The sequence below is a fragment of the Vidua macroura genome, chromosome 8, assembly GCF_024509145.1.
Source record: "Vidua macroura isolate BioBank_ID:100142 chromosome 8, ASM2450914v1, whole genome shotgun sequence".
Classification (NCBI taxonomy): Eukaryota; Metazoa; Chordata; class Aves; order Passeriformes; family Viduidae; genus Vidua; species Vidua macroura.
Window position 1 is genome coordinate 12359692 of NC_071578.1, and position 17997 is coordinate 12377688.

The 17997-nt window shown below is 43.1% G+C and overlaps 1 protein-coding gene across 5 annotated transcripts in view; it reads right to left on the reverse strand.

Moving 5' to 3' along the window:
- Positions 1–17997, reverse strand: part of NEURL1 (neuralized E3 ubiquitin protein ligase 1) — a 144960-nt gene that overhangs the window by 3336 nt on the left and 123627 nt on the right. For all 5 annotated transcript variants that reach the window (XM_053984304.1, XM_053984309.1, XM_053984308.1 and 2 more), the window contains 2 exons: positions 13467–14147; positions 340–486 (listed from right to left, as the gene is read on the reverse strand). In XM_053984304.1, coding sequence (XP_053840279.1) covers positions 340–486; positions 13467–14147 — 828 coding nt within the window. The remainder of the gene's footprint in view (positions 1–339; positions 487–13466; positions 14148–17997) is intronic.

The following is a 17997-nucleotide window of genomic DNA, read 5'->3' on the forward strand; positions in this document are numbered from 1 at the left end:
CTCCAGTCCAAGCTAGTGTGAGACATGTCAGTGCCACACAGCTCTCCAGAAGGAGCTCTGCGTCACAGGGCCACGCGTGCAGCAGAAAATCCACTGCTTCCCCTGGGACCTTTCATGATGAAAAGGGTGAGAGAAATATTGCTGTCTAGGCATCCAAGCGGCTTCCACATAAAACAGACTGAAAATAGCCCTTGCAGAGGCTCTCCCTTCCTCCCCAGGGGAGCTGATGGGATAATAATAATCTGTTGATTATTGTGGTTTTAGAGCCCTTCTGGGAGACAAGTGTGAGACTATGAAGGGAGGCAAAGGAAAGGCAGCAGGGGATCCCACCATTCTTACCACTGATAGAGCTGCAGAGGGGGCCAGAGCCACACGTAGACAGTAAGGGGCCAGAGACACCACTGCAGAGGACGGTGGGGGAATTGGGTGTCGATGTGGGCGAGCTCGGTGTCGATAATCCCAGCCGCTCCGCTAATACGGTGGAACCTGCGCCGTGAGAGAAGGAATCTATGGTTACTTCTAAAAATTAAGGCTGACAAGGCACTGGGGATACATGGCAGGGGTTGCAGCTCTCAGTGCTTGTCAGGATTGGGTTCATCAGCATGAAATCTAGGGAGGAGATAAAAGAATCCTCATATGCCTTTTTTTAATGCTAGCAGCTGGTCCTGAAGAGACATCAAGCTCCCACAACCCCTGAAATTGGCTGGAGCTCCCTCAGCTACCATAACCCTTTGTTTCTGCCCCTAAATGTGTCTCAAATCATTTAGTACAGTTATTTCCCATGTGGTTTCATGCTCATATGTGCCCCCAGTACTAGAGCCAGCCACAGGCTTGTAGCAGTAGCCTGCGCAAGGGTGGGCTGGACTCCAGCACAAGAACACATCACTTTGTCAAAAAAGCAAAACTCTGGGCTTCAATAAATTCATACAAAGTCACTCAAGGACTTTCCAGAAACAAACATGAGGCTCTGGCAATCAGGAAACCTTAGCTCTGCTCACTCCTCTGCCTCTTTCTTGGGCAGCTTCTGTCAGAGGTAGGGATAAGTTGCCAAAATGCATTTGGATCTAGGATGAACAAGGACACCTCTCCATCATTCAGGAATGTTTTCTCCACTTGCATGTCTGGGTGTGCTGGCTCAAGAGTGCAAAGCTTCTTCAAGTCTCTTCTAGATGTCCCAGGCTCCATTACTTCCTGCTTTCACTGCCCACAATCAACTCTGTATTAGTGTGCTCTCTGCCAGAGAAGCCACTTCTGTCCCACAGCCTGTCTGGCACCCTCCTTCTATCTCAGTCTCTTTCTTCTGCTGTTGTAACAACACATATCTTAAAGCCCCTTCCAGAAGGGGAAAAAACTGCAATGCTTAAAATTCTACCTTCTGCAAAGGTTTTGTAGGGGAGTTTCATTGCTGCCAATGCAGCCTGGTCTTTGCTAAGCCAGTGGTGAGACAGCAGCACACACGTGCTTGAACTAAGGGGATGGTTTCCAGGTGGTAAGAACCAGCTTGCCTAAGGTTTTAAAGTTTCTAGTTCCCCAGCTGAGAAGACAACCAGGGTAACTCGAAATCAGAACTAAAATGCTCAGACTTCTTCATGTTACCATATAAGGAGCCAGAGGCACAGAGGGTTTGGATCCACAGTGTCCTCAATGAGTTGGAGGCTATTCTCCAGAGAAAAAGCAGCAGTGGGAGGTCAGGAAAACCTCATGTGCCAGAAAGGTCCTTCAGTCCCTATTTTCAGGCAGGCTACTGAGCAAACTTGGGAGACAGGGACGGCAAGTGCCAGGTGTGGATTGTGCAAAACAGCAAAAACACAGATTCTCCTATTCTTTTTAGCAGAACAAGACTGAGCAGTGAAAGTGGAACACAGGAACTGGGAAGGGGTCATGTTTGAGTCAAAATCTGTTTTGGGGACTGTGTGTAAGAGAACAGGCAATTAGCCTAAGCCATCAGTCCCTCAGTTTCACCCCTCTCCAAAAAAAAAGAGCACTTTGCTTCCAGGCAGAAGCTGAAGTTAAATTAGACTCTGTAAAGGGCTTTGGAGCTCTCACACTTGAGCTACTGTAGAGAGATACCTCCTTCATCACACAGATGGGAGCTGAGCCTGGAGTTCAGCTCAGTAAATAAGCAAAGAGAATGATGCAGCCTCTAATGACAGCTACTAGCAAGAGCCCTTCCCCTCCAGTCTGACAGATGACCGAAGCAGAAAACTTGCCCTGTGGTAACACACACTGAGCACAGGCCCAGCAGGGGCACAGGGTTCAGCTCATTCACTGCACACACAAATATGAACACTGAGCAGCTGAACAAGTTTTTCAAGCCTTCCCTCTCCTCCCTACAGCCTGGAGGCATTTCTTCCACTCAGCTGACATACAGCACATTGCACTTCTAACACCAACCTGGTCATTTCATTAAAGGCAAAATAAATGCTGTTAGGAGTGTTTCTCTTCCTGGGCTAATAGGAGAATTTGGAGGTGCCCCAAGTATCACAGCATATGAGCTGATGAAGCATGCTGGCAGCAGGGCAAATGGCCTTTCCTCAGTGCAGGGAGAGCTCAGCAGCATAGGAACCATGGTTTTCTCTGGTTGTAGCTGGTCTGAGTCCCAAAATGGCCTTACCCAAGGGCCAGCAGACACCTTGCCAATTCTTCCTCCTAATACAAGCCACAGCTCTTGACTTTTCTCCAGCGTCAGTATAGAGCTTTGTTTAAAACAATCTGAGTTCCCTACCAGACAAGACACATTTCTCCCTTGGTGACAGAATAATCAACATAAGACATGTTACTCATGCTTTAATATATTGCTGGATGGTGTGCAGATATCATGACAAGGAGCATGGAATGAGATCATGAGCAGAGTGGAATGAGTGTGGCCAGCCTGGCTTAACTAAAACCAGATACATGTGCTCAAGGCCAAATATACTCATTGTGTGCACAGAGTTCCCACCAAGAGCCAGCTTTCAAACCATGACTTAAAAAACTAAATAATTCTAAGCAAATCAACTTAAACATTCTTTCTGTCTCTAAAGCCCCCAGATCAATTGTCTCTGCTGCTAACTTGTCTCATGTTTGATCTCAAACACACTAGAATCATCTTTAAATAGATTTTGAATCAATTCCATTTGCTGTTTTATCTTTACAAAGTACAATTATTAGCAAAGACCAATGCAGAGTGATGCTTTGTCCACACTTCTGTCATTGCTGTGGGAGAGGTGCAAATAAATGAACCTCTCTGTCCCCCACCAAAGGAGAGTGTTACGTTTTCAGAAGAGTGCTTTACCATGAAATGTTCAGACAACATCATGCCAGGAAAGGCCGCTAGTATGCTAAAGGTTTGTAATTCAAAATCGTCTGGAAATAGGATCAGAAATAAATGGTATGGTGTTCAATGTGATCAAATGCAAAATGCAGCATTTAAGCAGAGATAATCAGCTACCTAAACATGGGACAGGGAATTAGTCCATTCAATTTGAAATACAGACATCCTACAGAAAAAGGCCTAGAAATTGCTGGAGGTCACCAAGATGATCATAAACCAAGAATACCACCCTGCTACAAAAAGGTTGAGCCAATTCAGGGTCATGTGAGGCTGATTAAGGAGGCTGGAGACACTGTGGTATCTTTGTCCCTATAAATACTCAAAACTCAACTGGACAAAGTCTTGTGCTACCTTGGAAGTTAGCCCTGCTTTGAGCAGGAGGTTGGATTAGGCAATTCCATGGGGTCCCTTCTGACCCAAAATATTGTATGATTCTATGATTTTTATATGACAAAATTTTTCACAGCCTGATGAATGAAGTAAAGAAACAATCTGTTCTTCATGAATGCTCTGGGTAAGACAAGAAATCATGGGTTCAGACTCCTAAGGTGCTATGGTTAGACATAATGTAGATAGTGAAGCACTGTAAAGCAATCAGACTTCCCAGAGAGACCATGGCATCTCCACCATTAGAGCTCTTCCAGAACAGGAAGGTGAAGTAAGTAGTCTCTTGGGATCCCATGCAGCATTTACAATTTTTATGAGAGTAGCTATCTGAATCCATAATCGCCCTTTTATAAAACTCCTGTGACCAAAATACAGCAGCTGTGGCTGTCAGAGATGCTTTTGATTCTCTGTATCTATTGTGGTGAAGAGGGTGATTTTCCCAGAACACTGCAATCCACTCTCCAGGGTATCTCCTGAGGCTGTCCCAACTTCCAAGCATCTCTCCTAATGGCAGCTGTCTGGGGAGAGCTGTACTGCTGGAGGACTTATCATGGTAACAAGAACAGATATAGTCAATGCTCCCTAAAAACACAGTTTTCAATTAACTCTCCTCCTCAATCATTTTATAAAAATATTATTTCTACATACATTTCTTTAACAATAATGCAGAACCAGTTGTCTTCACTCGAGAATCATCTTTTTTTTCCCCCTTTGAACTGACCCCACTTAAACTTTGGTTTTCCTGCTTTACAGGATGCAGTCGGTGAATGTCCACTACTATACAACTCAGAGTTCACATAGTTTGATGAGTTTCAACATTTTAATGGGCTTTCTTTACCCATAGTCATCTTGACAAGTATTCCAGAAGCTTAACTAAACATTGTTCCTAAAAGACAAAGTACAGGAGCCTCCTTCCATAGTTCATAGGGAAGAATAAAGTCTTATGCAACATAGGAGCTTGCCCATACGCTGAGTTTCACGTTGAGCATATTGACAGCCCCTTCTCTTTTATAGCACATTTGCTGCAGGAATAGGACAGACAATAAAGATCAGGTAATGATCAATAGCAATCACAGATTTTCAATGTTACTCCATCCATCCACAGGCCCCAGAGCTTCCAGCACACAGTAACCTTCCAGCAAAAGGTTAGTACAGCTGCTCAGGTCTGGCTGCAGCACATTTAAGGGAGCTCAAGAGATCTCTGCATTTCTCATACATTTCAGTCTAGTGAGCACTGGGTACCTGGCAGTCATAGTCACTTAGATGCCTTTTAAAACTCTCTATGTGATTTCCTTTTGTTAGGAGACAGATAGTTTAAGCATGTCAGCTAAAATTCTTCCCCTGTCTCAAAAACTATTCAATACCCTTTCTCATATTTACCACTCTCAGTGTATCAGGGCCATTTATTTTGTTATCTAAACATGATCCAAGTTCTTTCAAAAATCTGGCACAATGTGGGTTCTGAGCTCATGGGGACATCTCTCTTAGGAGGTCTGTCCTGTAATACATGAGCTGTTCCAGAGCGTGGGCTGTGATGTTAGTGGGACTGGATATTGGATAGGGGAGCATCCATGTTCTCTTCAGATTTTCTTGCTTCCAGCCATGGCTGCAGGAGAGCTTTTCTGTCCCCCAGCCCCACTCAGGTGTTACCCAACAGGGACTTTTGAATCCATTGTGCTAAAACAAAAGAACAAAGCACTTGTTGCTGCCTGGTAACGTGGTAGTTAAAGATCAACGATAATGTTAGGGAAGGATGTGAGCATATCCATCATTTCTGAATGCTGTAAAGTACATGTATTTACACATCCATTTGTGGTGTTCCCACGGTGATGGGAACAATACTGCCCTGGCCAGAAACCAGAGCTTCCTTCCCCTTGAGCTCAATGGTTTTTGGTCAGGCATGCTTTCAGAGCCAGCCTCTGGGCTGCAGCTCATCTCTGCCTCTCAGGTACATCAGTACCTGGTGACCCACATCAGCTGGTGATCCATGGGCTTTTTTGCATTCAAGTATTTCCTGAAGGACTTAAAAACTGTTCTGAATAGAAGAATAACACATTTTGTCCTTCACAGGCCCATGAAAACATAAGGGATTTTGCATTATGCTAAAGAAATGTCCGGAAATAGGTCAAAAAGCAGCCTGGCAGATTTTGCATGCAAAACCATAAGGTCTGTGTTTGCAGATGGGCGTCAGACAACCACTGTTTAAGGAAGTAAAAGTTAGATCCAAACCACATGGAGAACAACAGTTCAGACTTTCATGAGGAACAGAAAAGGAGTGTACTTTATGGCTTTACTGGAGCCTTGCTGTCTGCTGTGTCCAGAAGGGCAGCGGGGCACCAGCACATCCATTACCCTCCTGCAGTCACAGGCACACTCCAGCTAAACAGGGGAAACATGAAAGCTCCAAATGCCACAGACGTTTTTGATTCAGCAGCTCTCACAGCCCAAACCCAGTGTGCTCCCTGGAAGCAAAGAGCACTCAGCAAATTTACAGGGTATCTGTCTCATCCTGACAGGTGAAATTCAGTGGTCACTCAGCACTTACATCCTGCAAAATCCTGAAGGCATGGAAACCGTGCAATGAACGTCTGGCTGAACTGAAGTGAAAGAGTCATAAAGTTGGAGTTCCACCTCTCAACCTGAGAAATTCTAGAGCAACAAAGCACCCAGGCACATGCTTACATCAAGAAGAGGTGAAAAAAGAAGCCTGGATTAAGTAGCTGAAACCACAAAAAATGAGAATTGGTGCTTTCATCTTGTTTAAGAAAAACAAATCAAGGGTATTTGGGAGACCACGGCAAAGATAGTTTGGTGAGCAAAAGGAAAATTGCTGCCCAACCCAGCACCTCCAAGCCCTGTGCTTTTCCAGGGGGGACAGGTATAAATAGTGTGGTAAATGCATACAAGAAACAAATACTTTAACTTTTCTTGGCCAGCACTCTCTGGATTTCCATGGGCACTGCTGGATGCGAAGGGATCTGACAAAGAATCAAAGAAAGAGTTTAGTCTGCTACGTGATTCTCACAGTAGCCAGAATAACTAACTCACACCAGTGTTAGATCAAAGAATAGGCAGATTTTTTCTGTCCTCACAGACAAGCTGCAAGGCAAAGAGGCTGGTATGGAATCCCATATCCTGTATATTTACTGTAGGAAGGCAAAGGTGTTATGAGATAAAGGAAATGTATACCTCACTTACTGTGAAAATCTCACTTCAGCCAGTAATTGTTCTTTATACAATGATGATAATAGTTTCTGCTCTTGTCAAGGCCAATATGCAGAGGACAAGACATTTGGGAGCCCTGTGGCTGTCACTGGAGGAGGTGTTTTTGCTTTACCCAGCCTTTACCTGGATACCAGCTCACACCTCAGCACAGGCTGATGTCACTGACCACCTGTGCCAAGTGCAGGTTAATTATGTGTCATGTGTGATGAGATCTTCAGTGTGTGCTACAAAGGTGCCACAAGCAGGTATTAACACTGACATTGCTGGCACTGACCACAGGGAAGTCAAGCATTTGACTGTATCTGCCTCTCCAGTTTTCCAAGGCCCAAGTACTAACTTGTCCTCTCTCACACAGCGGCTTCTCTTTGTGCTAACTCTCCTTTGAAACAATGAATATAAAACAAGAGGTGAATGGAGAGCTCTGTGCAGTGCTAGAATCAAGCCCAGCAGTTAAGGATGCTGTATTCTCTTTGCAGCTGTTTCAACTTACGACCAGTAATGTGTACTTCACTCAGAATGAAAGCAAACCATACATGATAGGAGTATTTATGATGAGGCATCAATTAATACAAGTGGATTCCTTCCAGGAGGCGCAGAATATTAACTCTCCTCCTTCCCCTGGTCTCTAACACCATAAAATACCCTGTACCCTGCAGTGCATAGGAATTTCAGGCTGTTAAATGATACACACGGGCCCGTTAGATCCCAATCAGCTTAAATTAGGCCATTTTCCATACAAATCAAAACATGGAAGATAGAACTCTGGGGCATATCTAATTGAAAGTCTGTTAAAGGAAGAGATTCATTATGTGCATCTCTGTGCAACAATGTCTAGGCAGTTATCAGGCTTCTCTTATGCTGTGTTTAACTCAACAATTTCCACGTCACTGCAATGAACCAAGGTGGAGAAGGATGAAAATTCCAAATGGATAATGTACTGACCCTCTCAGAGATCAGAGATGAGGGGGTGTGATTTGCTACTGCCAAGAACTATCTTCCCTCAAGCAGGATAGGCTTCTAAACTCAGAGCTGGAGAACCAAGATCCTGGATGCTTCTTGCTTGTGTGAGATACTTTTCTACAAACTCACCTACAGTCTGTGCTATGGGCAGTGTGTATAACAACTGCACATACCAAATACCATTTAAATATTTTGTGTGCTCACTGCAGTAATTGCACATGCAAAGTAAGTCTCTAAGTGCACCCAGAGAGCTTTTTGGAAGGGACAGAATCTCTGCCATTGGATGCTGGAGTCCTGCGACAGTCAAGGATCAACCACAGAATAAAAATCTTATTTACACAGGAATGGACAAAAGCCTGGAAAGATGAGGTCAGATGGGATCATCTCCCAAGAAGTCCTACAGATTTTTGGGAGGATCAGGCCAGACAAGTGCCACAGCAGAGACAAAAGAAAAGTGAGGAAGTCCTCCATGGGGATACACTAGAGACAGCAGCTGCAGGAACAGTATCAACAAGATTAAGTGAGGGATTCTGGGACACAGAGAAAAAATCCTATTTAGAAGGGAGAGGGCAGTTCCAATGGCCTGTGAATCATTAGTGGTGTGTGGTGAGCTGGTCACTCACCTCGGATAGAGCAAAAGTCAAGGAAAACCAGACAGGGCCGTGTGATGAACATCACAGAAGGAGACAAAGTAATTCCCTCTGGTAAACCACTGCTCTCTGACACCACCTAAGTAAGACACTACTCTGTTCATCCATGAAGTTTCAGGTCTTTCCAGTCAGCCCCAGGAAAAAGGCTGTTTCAACAAGGGCAGCACTACCAGGACTGCTAAGTTTGACCACCAAAAAGAGTCATAATGAGCACAGCTCTGAGTAAGCCTGCCTGTAACTGGGACTGGCTGCAGCTGGCAGTCCTTCAGACTGGCACCAAGGCCACTTCAGATCAAATTTCACTGTTGATTTAAAGAGCCCTTTGCCAGCAAATTGTGTCCCACAGTACTCTGCTGAACTAATTTCCAATTTGGTTTGTTGCCCACTGGTATTGTCAGAAATCCTGAGGAACTGAGGACACAGAGCTGTTTTTTCTGCAAGTCCCATGTCAGATCTTTCTTCCTCACCCCCTCAGTTTTGAGCACATTGTCCAATTTCAAGAAAGTCTGAAAGAAGGATGCAAACCTCAGCAACAATTAATATCTAAATATTTTCCAATGGGCAGCTAAGCAGGAGCCCCAGCTCATGTCCGTGGTAAAGGAGGTGGGTGGGTGTTCCACGTACTTCATCTATCCAGCATGGATGTGAATTCAGACTTACCCACACCAAATGGTGGCTCTTGGGTTGTTTTTTTCATGCCTAGGACTGGCTCTTGGCCAGCATTAGGAGACATCCAGAAAGCTGCTATATTGTGCAGCTGTTCTGGCGGGGCTGTAGTGATTGAAGTGCATGGAAAGAAAGGACACAGATAAGTTGGCAACTTGGCTTCATTACTGTGACTGTTGATGGAACATGTTATTTCATTGCTCAAAAGAAATCTTCAATATTATTGGAAAGGATGAAATTCACAAGGGAAACCAAAACCACAAAAAAAAAAAAAAAAAAAATTAAGGAAGTTGTTTTACTTGCTAGCAGTTCAACTCTGAGACAAAAGAAAATGAAATAATATCCCCAACCATTTTGATCCTCAAACATTAAATATATAAACTTATTGCTGTGATAGCTTCTCCAGACATGAGTCATACATTTTGAAACCTTATGGGGTCAATCAATTTAACTTCATAAATGAATTACACCACCAAAACCTGACCAAAACCAGACCATTGTATCCAGACTGGCTCATTTCAAACTTTCAGAGCTGTCAATAAAACTGTGTGTGAGCTGAAATGCTTACCAGCAAAAGCTGAGAGCAGTAAATCAAATTTAACAGGCTGGTTTTGTTGACTGTACAGGAACGATATCTGAAAAAACCAACCCAAGCCTCAACTAATGAAATTCCTAAAGGATACACAAAGACTGTTTCATTTCTACATGCCTAATGATCCGGGTTTCTGTTTGGTTGTTTTTATGTGCATAATCCCCAGAATTACTAAATTAAGACCAGCGCTTAACATATAAAATATTTAGAAGGGCTTCCCTGACAAAAAAGATCTATTGCCTCCCTCAGTAGCTGGTTCCCATAGTTAATTACCCTCATTTATGTTTAATTTAAATTTGCATCCATTTCCCAGCAGCTTGATATTTTTTATGCTATTATCTGCTACATTAACGTGCCCTTCTCTTTCATTTATCTTTCCTCCATGTGGTCAAGTTGCCTTTTAAACTTTTCTTTGACACAAATTGTCTTTCTTCTGCCTCCCCTACAGATGAGTGTGACCTCTCACTGCATTAGAGTGGGGCTTGGGTTTAATTTATATTACTTTTGCTGGGATGGCATGAAGAATAATACTGTTTCCAACCTCATCTTTATTTTCAGCTGTTTTATTTCTTTTACAGCAAATATACTGCCAGTATATAATGCCAGATTGATAAGAGCAAAACAGAAGTCAGAATTCTTTACTATCCAGCTAACCCCACACTGCCCTCCTCTCCTACAGAGTCCTGTAAGATCACCAGCCTGGCTAGAGATGGTCTCCCCTGATATTAGGAAACAAATGTTGTATCTCCAGCACTGTGGAATAACTGCAGTCAGCAAATGTCAGCTTCTGTGGCAAAGTCACAAGCAAGCAGAGACCTAAGTTTGCTCCTGCTCTGCCTCAGTACCAAATAAATAATGTTTAGGCATGAAATACAGTATCCAGTGGTCAATACCTGGAGTCATCTTGTTCTCCAAGTGAAAAACAAACGTTCTCTAGGGGCAAGAGTGGCTGTCCATTCTCCAAACAAAACTGAAAAGCTGGAGAAGAAGCAAACCCAGCAACTTTAATTTCATTTTCTAGTCAGCTGTACTGCCGATGTTCCTTTAACACTGTATAATGTTGCTTTGGTTAATCTCATAATGGTGTGCCCAGAAATAGAACGACATCTGCTATTTAGGATAGGTTTGGTGCAATTATGCCTTTTGCAACATTTGTGTCTCATTTCTTTCAAGGATATGTAACTTCACTTTTTCTATTTAAACTAGAAAAGGATGAGTATAAATGTCTTCTGCTGTGATATAAAGCTCAAATGACAAAAGACAGATCTCACAAAATTACTCTTGTTTGCATTCTGAAGATGGAGCATGTCATTAGAAAGATGAACACTTTACATTCTTCTTACATTTTCTAATATTATTATGACACGTATTATGGCAAGCACCATAATCTGTTCCACTGCAGTGCAAACAGTGCACATCACCTCCCTAATAAAACTGCAATAGTTAGAGATGGGAGTTCATTATTTTCTTTGCCTTCTGTCAGGATATTGCTGATCCATGTCATTACTGCAGTTGCAGAGATTCAGTTGGGACAGCATCAGTACTTTTCTCTGGGCAGTTGCACTACACTGATATTGTACTGATACTGGGACTGCACTGCTCCCAGCATTGTCATACTGGAAATATAGGTATGAAAATCTCTATTTGTATTTTAATACCTGATAAAAACTACAGGCAAGCTCCAATTTCATAGCATTTAACTTGGAGATAACAGCTTGCTGCCCAAGCTGATGTGGATAAAGTTGTACACTCAGCAGGGTCTTACCCTTTCCTTGAGAGAGGCAAGGTCATTAAGTCCAGCTCTTTGCACTTACATCTCACTAAGGAACAATAGCCCATTCTCAGGTTCTTTTCCAGTGACCGAGTCTAGAAAAGCCTGTCATGGTCACAAACACAAGAAGTGAGGGATTTTCCAACTCTGCGCAATTCATTTCATGCATACAACTGTAGATTTATCTAAAACATGCACTGGGATGTACTGGTTTGGGCTGAACTTGTGATCAAGCAGGGAGGACACTCGCAGGGCATGCACAGCAGGAGGTTTACACAGGAGGTCTGTGTTCATGTCCATGCTCTGTCAAATTCAGTATGAGGATGTGATTCTGTCCCTCTGGGGAGACACATCCTTGCTGCCCTGTTTCAGAGCTCATTGCAAACAGGCTGCTTGCTCTGTGCCAAACTGCCAGAATGAGTGATCTCATATGAAAGGAAGCACTGGCTGATGATTTAGTTTTACCAGCAGCTCAGTGACCTAAGTATGTTTTCCTTCTAACATACACAGGAGCATTTAATCTCCTGCTTTACTGGGCTCTGTTTGACTTCACCTACCATTATCACAATGACATGCTGGTGGAGAGCAGAGCTAACCATGGATTATGTACAGTACCCACATCAAATGTAATCAGGCTGAATTAGCAGGGATTGAGTCTCGGGCTCCTAGAAATAAATTGCAGTATTACATTTGTCTTCTGTGAGCCTTTAACAGCCACAAAACACTCACAGCAGAGGCCTGTGGTCAAGTTCAAACAAATGATACAAGGCATTTCATACTGTGATTAAGGTGAACTGGACCCTGCAGACAGATGTGTGTGTGTTCACAATTTATCTTTAAAGACTGTCTATAAATCATAAAAAAAAAGGAGGTGTTGGTTGGCTTTTGAGTTTGATGGAGAGGCAGGCTGTTGGGGTTTTTTTTTTGCTGTTAGGTATGGGGAGGATTTGAAGCAACATGGAATATAAGTATACTTAAAGTTCTATAACAGCATAAACAGAAAGGAGCATTTTTAAATCTTCTTCGTTTAGAGGAGTACCAGGAATTACATCATGTTCTCAGAATCCATCTTTTACTGCCTGACACTGATGCCAGCAGAACCATGATATGGTTCAAATTAATGTCTGAACACCTCCATTACTTGGTCTAATATACACACAAATAAAGTAAATTTGATCCTGAGAAATGTTATCTTAAAGCTTTTCCCTCCACACCCTTGAACTGTGACTTGCAGTGTTTCAGTGAAGTATGTCAGCTAAAAGAGCTGAAAAAATACCAAGATATAGCAAAAATACCAAGAGGCCAGCTCTTCAGAGGTCTATCAACCTGTGTGAGCTACACTGCCTTAAAAAGGGCTGGAGGACAAAGAAACCTTTCTCCTGTTGAGATGGTCAATGCCATGCTCAGTGAACCACTGGGTTTCCTCTCTGCTTGCTGGCTTGCCTCTCACATACAAGCATGGGGAAAGCCAGAGCACTCCTCTTTTGGGAGTCCATCATCCCAGATATCTAACACACAGAAAAGGGCATCAGCTCTCCTTTCTCCTGCTGGCTGTGCCTTACATTAGCGCAGCCCAAGGCACCTGTCCTCTGCCCTCCTTGCTTCTCCTAGGTCAGTGATGACTTATCTGTACTCCAATGGAGGTCCCTGAGGCTTAATTCATTACCTGAAAAGGTCTTTGAGACCATCATGCAAAGGGTGTTACAGAAGTGCAAGGAGGTTAAGTCTTGTAACTCACACCCATATGCTATGTTTGTGCCTTTGCATATTTTTTCCTTTTTATAAAACCAAAATTTGTACCGCATCCTAGAGCAAGGAGGGAGCCTTTCACTCCCTCTCCCATGATGTACTTCCCACTTGCTTCCTTGTGCACAAGGTTTGGAAAAAGGGGGTCCAACATACCCAGCAATCGAATTTGCATGATGGCGCCATGTAAAACGAAGAACATCCAGAGGGGCTGGGAACAGTCCGCGCAGACCTGCATGCCAACGCCGGCCCCGTTGTGGCTCAAGTGCAGCTCACCATCAGAATTCACCATAAATCCCAGGATGTCTCCGCTCTGGAGGGCCACCACCACTCGGCAGATGGCCCAGAACTCCTTTCGGTCGACCAGGGATTCGGGGTTATAGGGGAGGTCACTGGGGCGCAGGGTGCTGGGGTCGCAGGACGTCACCCCGTAGGAGAGCGTCCCTGTGCGCACAGCGTTGGACTTGTTGATTTTGACGAAAATGGTTTCATTGATCCGAAGGGGTCTGCTGGTGAACACCAAAGTCCTCTCCTCCCGGGCGTGCTCCAGGCGGGCCACGGTCTGGTCATCGAGGATTTTGACGTGGGGTCCCCGGAGGTGGTGGAAGCGGAGGTCGCTCTCCAGCTGGGACGGGAGGAGGTGGGAGTGCTGGGAGTTGAGGGAGTTCTGCGGGATGGGGCAGGTGGTGGCCGTCACGTGGAAGGTGTCCTCCTGCAGGTTGAGGTCACACAGGCTGACCGAGAGGCGCGTGTCCTCCGTGTCCCGCCGCAGCGAGGGCCGGCGGATGGCCGTGAAGGAGCGGGGCCGCAGGCAGTCAGGGGGGATGATTTCACTGTCTGGGGGGAGAAAGAAAACAAAAAAGGGGTCACTTTTGGAGAAAATCAAAACGTTCAGGAGCTTAAAAAAATATGGGTTTGCTCAATATGTTTAAAAGGGAGAATCAGAGACCTGCCACCATTAATAAATTTTCCCCTTTGAAATATGGGAGCAAAGTATCATAAAATACATTTGCAATCAATTGCTGTTCTTGTACTTTCCCCACCAGCAACAACATTTCCAGCTTCTGAGCAGGCAGACTCAAAATCAATGGCAAGAATTGCCCAAGGGAGGCTCTCCTTGGAGAGGGAAAGCAGAGGATAAATATCTGAAATATACCCTCAACATACCAATCAATATCTATACAGGCTCTAAGTTTTCATGCCCTCTTTATTGTCTACAGTAATTCTCACAGACTTATGAAACAAATATCTAGCTATATTTTTTTTTTATTTTAAAGAAATTGCTATGTTCAGCTCTGTATTATTTATCACCATATAAAATTTAATTAATATTTCTGTCTATAGCTTATCATTAGTGTCCTGGTTCTCACTGCAGAGCAGTACAGATATAAATTTTATACTGCAGAATTTGAGAATATGCCAGGTTTTAGAAATACAATATAATCATTTATCATTTCCAATCCAAATAATTAAAATTTAAATCCACAGATACATAATTAAGAAAGATGATGCTCAGACATTCAAATCCACCAGTAGAAACAAAATTGAACCTTATCTTCTTTGTTAGTATTGCCTGCTGCTTCAAGAACTAACAAATTTATTTGACTATTTTTCTGAGGAACATACTCCCCTGTCTTTAATGCTGAAATTACTTATATTTATCAGAGCCTTAGCTGTGCTCTTGTCTTAGAAATTTTAAAGAACAATATACCGAGAAAAAAACCCTTCATTAAAAATTATAAAGAAAGCTGAGATAATGCAAAAATTTATTCTTATATCCAACTTTCTGACCTCTGAGAAGCATGAGGAGACCATTCACTTGTGTGAAAATTGAGTATGTGGGAAACTCCTGGGACGGTGTAAGAAGCCGTGACCCTATTGGACTGAAGTCTGTTGTGGCTTTGAGTCCAGGTCCAAATAGTAGGAGGTGACACCACCCTACACAACACAAAGCAGACCCCAGCGTGGGACGTGCTGCAAACACAGCACAAGAGGGAGAGGCAAAGCTGTCCCTAAAGCACATGCCAGGCCCTTGCAGTTGACACCTCTTCCAACCACATATCCTTGGGATTTTCTTTATGACAACAAAGAGCAGGATATCAGATTATCTGAGGATTTTCCCAATGGGATGTATTCTCTTCCAGTATACCTGAGTAGTAGCTCAGTACTGGCATGCCAAGGAATAATGCCAGCTACTGAGTAACCAACATCTCCTGCAATATCTGTGGTCTAACTAACAGTCTTTCCTGTCCTCCTCTTCTGGGAGTCCTGACAAGAGCACACCCACACAAGGTTTGGCTTCAGTAGAGCTCTTTGCTTTGCTTAAACTGGATTATTCCAGGCTCCTCTTTAAATAAACTGCTATTACAAGCAAAGCAGAGTCCTAAAATAAAAATGGGCTTTGTTTCTCATATTTGATTTTCTGCATACTGATATTTCAGCCTCTCAGAAGTTAATTGAAGAAAAGGAGGAATAAATAAAATCAGAAATTACCCCAAGTAATCTAGAAGTGGGTCACATTAATGCTTTGAAATATATGGGCTAGCATTTGCATTCCAAGTGCTCCTGCTGGATAGCACTGGACTTATTTTATCCTTCTTTAGCCGGAAACCTACACTGGAGAACAAATTAATACTGGCAGCTGATGACAATCCTTTTGTGTAGGTGAATGGATAGAGACCTTTCTGAATAGGAACAGAAGGTCCTCTCTATTTTATTCCCTGTAACTATGCATGTGCAGCCTGGCTGACAACTGTGATGTGTGGGTAGCTTGCAGCCAGGGTTTTGAAACAGCTTGTTTTCCACCAGGATGCTTGCATTTCCCTTTGGCTGCTGGACAGAATATCTTTTTCCATCTGAAAAGAGGTTAAGAGAGATGGAGTTCTGCAGACAAGACACATGCCAGTGATAGCAAACCAGGGTTACATATCCAACTGTTTTACTTAAATCCCTCAGTAGCTCAGATGTATGGCCACCTAAGGAATAAGATGTCTCTAGCATACAGAAGTGACTGTGACACTTAGTTCATTAATGTTTGCAAATAACCATGGAGGAAAGGATTGCAGTTTACTGGCTTCTGAAGTATGTTTGTGAAAATTTAGAGATGAGTCTCTAAGAGATGCTGGCCTGCATCACAAAATATCCAGCCAAAGGAAAAAAAAAGTCCATTGAATATAAATCAAAACAAAAGTGGGATTCATCTTTTGGGGTAGTAGGTAGGTTGGAAGAAATGTGGAATGCCATTTACCCACAATAACTGATGATGGCCAAGAGCTGTGAAAGAACAAATCTGGTGAAATGTGGAACAGATGAGGTGACTTTGACCACTTTCTTTCAGAAGAAGATGCCCAGGAATTAGTTGTTTTCTTCCTTTAAAGCTTCAGTTTTCACTTTTTAAACACAGACCAAACTAGTCATGCTGAATACAGATTAAGCTCTTCATGCTGGAGTAACACAGCCTTAGCCCTGCAGAACATTTACAAGTGATTTTTAATGCCTACAAAAGAGAGAGCATTTATATTGACAGAGACAAATCTGGGGGACACATCAAAAAGACTGAATGACTTCATGTGACAAGACTATAAGACACAACGTGTGTCCAACAGCCCATTACCAAGGACCACCCAGCTTCATCCTGAAGAATTTAGAAATCATTCATCTCTTCATTAAACATCCAAGGTTATAAAATTTCTTGTATAAGACAGTTGGCAGTGTTACTTTGGGAAAAGTCAATTGATGAGAGATCACCTTGGGTGAGAATAGATGGACTTGTGAAGACCACAGCTGTCCCCAAGCCACCGGAGCAAGCACTAGCACCACCAGCAAGCTGGTCTCGACCATGGCAGCTCAGTGCAGCTGGCTGCCCAGGTAGCTTTCCAGAGAGGTTTTGCTGAGCTCTGCATCAGTGCAGTTACGATGTTATTTCTGGATTTTGAGACTTAAAGTTTCTGGTAGCAGTACAGACAAAGCCAAAGTGGAAATCCTTTCCACTAAATACTAGATTTTCTGCTCCTCAGTTGGAGAATCTGAGACACTGAATTTAAAGGATGTCTATCCTTACAAATGCCTTTGTATTTTCTTCTAGCTTTGTTTAAGAAAAAGGTTAAGGAGGAGTAATTAATTTATCTAAGTAGAAATGAAGGGCACTTGAGCAGTTCAGCTGCCTTCTGTTTTCTTCTCCTCTTTAGTGGGGTTCATCTGCAAAATCTAGATTCTCAGCAGGTGATTCCTTACACAGAAAAATAATTTCAAGTATCTTCCTTATACCAGAGGTTTCAAAGCTTTCCATTTTCCTGCTCAGAGGGCATGGAAGAGCTTCCCACTTTGTGCAAGCTCAATGCAACTGCAGCAACACTCTAAAACAGCTTTTACAAAGGGCTGATGAGCAGACAGATGCAGCTGAAATCACTGCACTCAGATCAAAAGTATTTCACTACCACCTTTCTTTTGAACTACTGCCAAATATTGCCTTCTCAAAATAATTTATTTCCTTAAACATGTGTTATGTTAATATGTAGAATACATACATTATCTCTATAATATATAGAGATCACATACATGCAAATTGAATACACCAACATGTACAGATCATCTCAGCCCCACACATGCCCACAGGGAATGTGTTGCTGTCAGACTGTCAAATCATCATTTCCCTCCTCTTTTTCTTTTTCAGTACTGTCTGTAACTG